General features: G+C 42.4%; 1 protein-coding gene across 1 annotated transcript in view; it reads left to right on the top strand.

The window, feature by feature from the left end:
• The window catches only part of LOC308377054 (solute carrier organic anion transporter family member 2A1-like), a gene marked incomplete at both ends in the record, with an annotated part of 11,560 nt that overhangs the window by 1,956 nt on the left and 2,104 nt on the right, over window positions 1-7,500 (top strand). The window contains 10 exons of the mRNA XM_080853601.1: window positions 76-238; window positions 535-750; window positions 985-1,083; window positions 2,203-2,342; window positions 3,742-3,817; window positions 4,056-4,220; window positions 5,512-5,713; window positions 6,294-6,441; window positions 6,776-6,945; window positions 7,220-7,284. Of these exons, the coding sequence (XP_080709727.1) occupies window positions 76-238; window positions 535-750; window positions 985-1,083; window positions 2,203-2,342; window positions 3,742-3,817; window positions 4,056-4,220; window positions 5,512-5,713; window positions 6,294-6,441; window positions 6,776-6,945; window positions 7,220-7,284 (1,444 nt within the window). The remainder of the gene's footprint in view (window positions 1-75; window positions 239-534; window positions 751-984; window positions 1,084-2,202; window positions 2,343-3,741; window positions 3,818-4,055; window positions 4,221-5,511; window positions 5,714-6,293; window positions 6,442-6,775; window positions 6,946-7,219; window positions 7,285-7,500) is intronic.

Here is a 7,500-nt window from a genome sequence, read left to right as displayed (position 1 = left end):
TGTGTGTGCTAGTGCAGATGTGTGTGTATGTTTGTATCTATACCATTTCTGTGAGAACATATCATCTCTCCTCAGGTTGGAAACCTGCTGCTGGTGGTGTTTGTGAGTTACCTAGGCAACCGTGTGCACCGGCCTCGTGTGATTGGCATGGGTGGTCTCCTCATGGCAGGAAGTGCTGGTCTGCTAGCCTTACCTCATTTCCTGTCTCAGCCATACCAGTATAACTCAGCTCTTGCAGGTTTGTCTTATCTGAACTTGAAGGGATACACATGTATGACAATATCTGTCTGTATTATGATAGCGTGTGTTTTTGTGTTTTAATAATTTGGGGGTTTGCAGTACTGATTGGGTGTGTGTGTATCTGGGTTATGATCATAATGTGTTTTAATACTGCCAGTGTGATTATGAATGTCTAGGTTTAATCCATGTGTGTGTGTCTGTGCTCAGAGGGTCAAAATGAGTGTTTAAATACTGCCAGTGTGATTGTGTGTGTGTATGTCTAGGTTTATCATATGTATGTGTGTCTGTACACAGAGGAGAATGGTGACATGTGTGTGTTGAATGGAAACTCCTCCTCACCGCTGCGTTGCCATGCGTTGAACTCCCAGCATGCCTTGCATCAGCGTGTGTCGTGGAAGCTTATGGCCGCCGCCCAGCTGCTCTTTGGCCTTGGCTCCGCCCCCATACAGCCTCTTGGAATCTCTTACATCGATGACTTTGCAGAGCCAGGAAACTCCGCCCTCTATATTGGTATGGTGTGTGTGTGTGTGTGTGTGTCTCTCTCTCTCTCTCTCTCTCTCTCTCTTTCTCTCTCTCCCTTCTGTGTTTTATGTGTAAATCACATTTTGCATAATGTGTCTTTCCCCTCTGTTGTCTGTGTGTTCTGTGTATGTTTGTGTGTCTGAGAGTGTGTGTGCATTTGTGTGTGTGTGTGTGTGTGTGTGTGTAAATGTGTGTGTCTGTTGTGTATTGGTGTGTGTGCAGCCATCTTGTTCTCAGTCTCTATTTTCGGTCCTGCGTTTGGATACCTTATGGGCTCCATCATGTTGAGGATCTATGTGGATGTGGACCGTATCGACTCAAGTGAGTGTCTGTCAATCAATCAATCAATCAATCAATCAATCAATCAATCAGTCAGTAAGTCAGTCAGTCAGTCATCAAATGCAAATAAAGTCAAAAATCTTATAAAATGCAGTTTTCTGGATTTTTTTGTTGATATTCTGTTTCTCACTGTTAAAATACACCTACCATTACAATTCTAGATCACACATTTCTTTGCAAGTGGCCAAACTTGGAAAATCGGCAGGGGTTCAAATACTTATTTTCCCGACTGTATGTATGAATGCTTAAATGAGTTGAAGGAATGAAAGAATGATGGCATGAGGGATTCACTGAGTAAGTGAAACATTCAAAGAATGAATGACTGAGTTAGTGAATAATTGCATGAATGAATGAATGAATGATTGAGTAAGTGAATAATTGCATGAATGAATGAATGAATGATTGAGTAAGTGAATAATTGCATGCATGAATGAATGATTGAGTAAGTGAATAATTGCATGCATGAATGAATGATTGAGTAAGTGAATAATTGCATGAATGAATGAATGAATGATTGAGTAAGTGAATAATTGCATGAATGAATGAATGAATGACTGAGTAAGTGAATAATTGCATGAATGAATGAATGAATGATTGAGTAAGTGAATAATTGCATGAATGAATGAATGAATGATTGAGTAAGTGAATAATTGCATGAATGAATGAATGAATGACTGAGTAAGTGAATAATTGCATGAATGAATGAATGATTGAGTAAGTGAATAATTGCATGAATGAATGAATGAATGATTGAGTAAGTGAATAATTGCATAAATGATTGAGTAAGTGAATGATTGCATAAATGATTGAGTAAGTGAATGAATGTAAAGATACATCAGTGGTGGATAAACAAATAGATTAATAATTTAGTGAATGAATGAATGATTGAGTAAGTGATTAATTGCATAAATGATTGAGTAAGGGAATAATTGCATGAATGATTGAGTAAGTGAATGAATGAATAGATACATCAGTGGTGAATAAACAAATAGATGAATAATTGAGTGAATGAATGAACGAATCAATCAATGAATCAATCAGTCAATCAATCAATAATGAGGTGACAGAATGAATAAATACATGTGTGTGTCCCCCGCCCAGAGGCAGAGCTGGAGTTAAGTCCGTCTGACCCACGGTGGGTGGGGGCGTGGTGGATGGGGTTGCTGGTGTCCTCCACCAGTCTGCTGCTCACATCCACTCCCTACTTCCTCTTCCCCCGCCACGGAGCCGCGCCCGAAGAGGTAAGTGTATACTTTACTCCGCGACCCTTGACCCCAGTCTTGTATAGGGGTAACTGCGTTGATAGGGGCAGAGAGTTTGTCTCTCTCCCAGGCTTGTGTGGATGTCTAGTGTTATGATGTCTAGTGTTATGATGTCTAGTGTTATGATGTGTCGTGTTATGATGTCTAGTGTTATAATATCTCGTGTTATCATATGTAGTGTTATGATGTCTAGTGTTATGATGTCCAGTGTTATCATATCTAGTGTTATGATGTGTAGTGTTATGATGTCTAGTGTTATTATATCTCGTGTTATTATATGTAGTGTTATGATGTCTAGTGTTATTATATCTCGTGTTATTATATGTAGTGTTATGATGTCTAGTGTTATCATGTCTAGTGTTATCATATCTAGTGTTATTATATCTAATGTTATCATATCTAGTGTTATTATATGTAGTGTTATGATGTCTAGTGTTATCATATCTAGTGTTATTATATCTAGTGTTATTATATGTAGTGTTATGATGTCTAGTGTTATCATATCTAATGTTATTATATGTAGTGTTATGATGTGTAGTATTCTGATATATAGTGTTATGATGTCTAGTGTTATCATATCTCGTGTTATTATATGTAGTGTTATGATGTCTAGTGTTATGATGTCCAGTGTTATCATATCTAGTGTTATGATGTGTAGTGTTATGATGTCTAGTGTTATTATGTCTCGTGTTATTATATGTAGTGTTATGATGTCTAGTGTTATCATATCTAATGTTATTATATGTAGTGTTATGATGTGTAGTATTCTGATATATAGTGTTATGATGTCTAGTGTTATCATATCTAGTGTTATTATATCTAGTGTTATCATATCTAGTGTTATTATATGTAGTGTTATGATGTCTAGTGTTATCATATCTAGTGTTATTATATGTAGTGTTATGATGTCTAGTGTTATCATATCTAATGTTATTATATGTAGTGTTATGATGTGTAGTATTCTGATATATAGTGTTATGATGTCTAGTGTTATCATATCTAGTGTTATCATATCTAGTGTTATTATATCTAGTGTTATCATATCTAGTTTTATTATATGTAGTGTTATGATGTCTAGTGTAATCATATCTAGTGTTATTATATGTAGTGTTATGATGTGTTATGATGTCTAGTGTTATCATATCTAGTGTTATTATATCTAGTGTTATCATATCTAGTGTTATTATATGTAGTGTTATGATGTCTAGTGTTATCATATCTAGTGTTATTATATGTAGTGTTATGATGTGTTATGATGTCTAGTGTTATTAGCTCTCGTTCAGTCCTGTGTTGGTGTCTAACCTGGCTTGTGTAATCGTCATGCCCAGGGGATCTGAGGTCATTTCTCTGCTGTCTGTAACTTGTCTTTGGTTTTTAGGTCACTGCGACAGAGACAGACCCACTCAAAGGGAACAAAATCACGCTGGAGACGTCTTTAATCAGCATTATCAAGAGTAAGAGCTTAAGCATGTCTGCATGTATTTTCCCAGGTGTTTTCTCAAACTGCTCTATGCTACTAGGGTCGTTTCATTGCACTACTGTCCGTGTTTGTGTTTGTGTGTGTGTGGTGTGGGTGTGTGTATGTGTGTGTGTGTGTGTGTGTGTGTGTGTGTGTGTGTGTGTGTGTGTGTGTGTGTGTGTGTGTGTGTGTGTGTGTGTGTGTGTGTGTGTGTGTGTGTGTGTGTGTGTCAGTGTTCCCCAGGCATTTTCTGAGGCTGATGATGAACCCAGTGTTCATGCTGCTGGTGTTGTCTCAGTGCTGTTTCTCGTGTGTGATCTCGGGCTTGGCCACCTTCCTGGGGAAATACCTGGAGCTGCAGTTCGGCACCTCCGCTGCTAAGGGAAGCTTCCTGATGGGTCAGTCTATACACTTCACTTCACTTCATTTAATCTCACTTCACTTCACTTCACTCCACTCCACTCCACTCCACTCCACTCCACTCGTCTCGACCCGACCCGACCCGACCCGACCCGACCCGACCCGACCCGACCCGACCCGACCCGACCCGACTTTACTTCACTTGACTTCACTTGACTTCACTTGACTTCACTTTACTTTACTTCATTTAATCTCACTTCACTTTGATACACTTTAATACATTTCACTTTACGTTCCCTCTGTACACTTCACTTCACTTCACTTCACTTCACTTCACTTCATTTAATCTCACTTCACTTTGATACACTTTAATACACTTCATTTATGTCAATACATTTCACTTTAGGTTCCTTTAGGTTCACACTTCACTTCATCTCACCTCTCACTTTACTTCACTTCACTTCACTTCACTTCACTTCACTTCACTTCACTTCACTTCACTTCACTTCACTTCACTTCACTTCACTTCACTTCACTTCACTTCACTTTACTTTACTCCCTCAATATTCAGTCAGTACATGCTGCTTTGCTCTCCATTCAACTCCTGCTTTTGTCCAGTCTGTGTTCTCCTGCTTCTGTGGTTCTGGCACTCTAGTTCTCCTGGTTCCTTCTGGTTCTGGCACTCTAGTTCTCCTGGTTCCTCCTGGTTCTGGCACTCTCGTTCTCCTGGTTCCTTCTGGTTCTGGCACTCTCGTTCTCCTGGTTCCTTCTGGTTCTGGCACTCTAGTTCTCCTGGTTCCTTCTGGTTCTGGCACTCTAGTTCTCCTGGTTCTGGCACTCTAGTTCTAATGGTTCCTTCTGGTTCTGGCACTCTAGTTCTCCTGGTTCTGGCACTCTAGTTCTCCTGGTTCCTCCTGGTTCTGGCACTCTAGTTCTCCTGGTTCTGGCACTCTAGTTCTCCTGGTTCCTTCTGGTTCTGGCACTCTAGTTCTCCTGGTTCCTTCTGGTTCTGGCACTCTAGTTCTCCTGGTTCTGGCACTCTAGTTCTCCTGGTTCTGGCACTCTCGTTCTCCTGGTTCCTTCTGGTTCTGGCACTCTAGTTCTCCTGGTTCCTTCTGGTTCTGGTACTCTAGTTCTCCTGGTTCCTTCTGGTTCTGGTACTCTAGTTCTCCTGGTTCCTTCTGGTTCTGGTACTCTAGTTCTCCTGGTTCCTCCTGGTTCTGGCACTCTAGTTCTCCTGGTTCCTTCTGGTTCTGGCACTCTAGTTCTCCTGGTTCTGTGGTCCTCCTGGTTCTGGTTCTGGTTCTGAGTGGTGCTTCGTCTCTTCAGGTGTGATGAACCTTCCTGCTGTTGCCGTGGGCATGCTGCTAGGAGGCGTGGTCATGAAGAAGGCCCAGCCCTCGGCTAAAGCCATCCCCTGGGTCTCCATGACGGCACTATCAGTGTCCATCCTGCTGGGCATACCACTGTTCTTCATGGGCTGCCGTCTGCAGGAGGTGGTGGGAGTCAACATACATCCCTGGACTGATGGGTATGTGTGTGTGTGTGTGTGTGTGTGTGTGTGTGTGTCTGTTGTGTGTGTGTGTGTGTGTGTGTGTGTGTGTGTGTGTGTGTGTGTGTGTGTAAGGGTGTGTGTGTGTGTGTGGGGGGGGGGGGGGGGGTGGTCAACATACATCCCTGGACTGATGGGTAAGGATATTTACATTTACATTTACATTTACATTTACATTTACATTTACATTTAGTCATTTAGCAGACGCTTTTGTCCAAAGCGACGGATATCTCATCCAGGGTCGTAGCCACGTGGTGGCCAGGGGGGGCCACGGCCACCATTGGTCAGAGAATGGCCAATAGGCAAATACATCTCATCCACTGACCAATAGGCAAATAGATCTCACCCACTGACCAATAGGCAAATACATCTCACCCACTGACCAATAGGTAAATACATCTCACCCACTGACCAATAGGCAAATACATCTCACCCACTGACCAATAGGCAAAGAGATCTCAACCACTACAACTGCCATTTTTGTGATTCTACTCAGGACTGGAACGTCGTTCTTTGTGTTGTGTCTTTGAGTCTTTGTTTGTGTTGTGCATCTTTTAAGGTCTGTGTTGGAGTGCACCTCCAACTGCTCCTGTTTGGAGACGACCTTTAACCCTGTGTGTGGAGAGAACCACCTAGAGTACATCTCCCCGTGCCACGCTGGCTGCACCAACTACACACTGCACCCAGCTGAGCCGCTCAGAATCCAGGTACACAAACACACAAGCACAAATAAACATTATCAAACGTGGTCATTAAGAGATGACCTTTAACCCTGTGTGTGGTTACTATTACACATACACACACACACAAACACACACACACACACACACACAAACACACTAACTACCACATGCTCATCTACAAATGGTTGTTTGGATATGACCTTTAACCCTATGTGGAGAGAGAACCACCTACACACACACACACACACAGCCATACTGAAGGTAGGCTCGTGCTTCCTGATTATATTTTGGGCTAAAATGTTGAACCTGGTTGTTAATGGATAAACTGACAAACTCTCTCTGCCTTTTCCCCACTCAGGCCTACACCCACTGCAGATGCATTGTGGGAGCGGCTGGCTTAGGCCACGCCCTCCCTGGGTCGTGTGGTAACAGCTGCTCTAGTCTCCTCCTTCCAGCAATGATCCTCATCGCCACAGCTGGATTCATCGCCAGCCTAACAAACTCCCCTCTCTACATGCTGGTGCTTAGGTAAAACACACACACACACACACACACACACACACACGCACACAAACACACACACACACACACAAACGCACGCACACACACACACACACTCACTCTCACACACACACACTCTATATGCTATTGCAAAGGTTTACCAACACATTGCCTAAACACACACATACACACACACACACACCACTCTACATGCTGGTGCTGACATAAAATACCTTCACAAACATGTACATGCATATGCACAAACATACAACTCTAAAAGTGTGTGTGTGTGTTTGTGCAGGTGTGTGTCACAGGAACAGAAAGTCTTTGCCATTGGGGTGCAGTTTCTGCTGCTCAGGCTGCTGGGTAAGGTTGCTGTGCGTGTGTGTGTGTGTGTGTGTGTGTGTGTGTGTGTGTGTGTGTGTGTGTGTGTGTGTGTGTGTGTGTGTGTGTGTGTGTGTGTGTGTGTGTGTGTGTGTGTGTTTGTGTGTGTGTCTGCCATTGGGGTGCAGTTTCTGCTGCTCAGGATGCTGGGTAAGGTTGCTGTGTGTGTTTGTTTGCATGTACGCATAGTTGTGTGTG

The sequence above is a fragment of the Sprattus sprattus genome, assembly GCF_963457725.1.
Source record: "Sprattus sprattus genome assembly, chromosome: 16".
In the NCBI taxonomy this organism is placed as follows: domain Eukaryota; kingdom Metazoa; phylum Chordata; class Actinopteri; order Clupeiformes; family Clupeidae; genus Sprattus; species Sprattus sprattus.
Note: the sequence above shows the minus strand (reverse complement) of the source record. Positions and strands in the feature narration are given on the sequence as shown.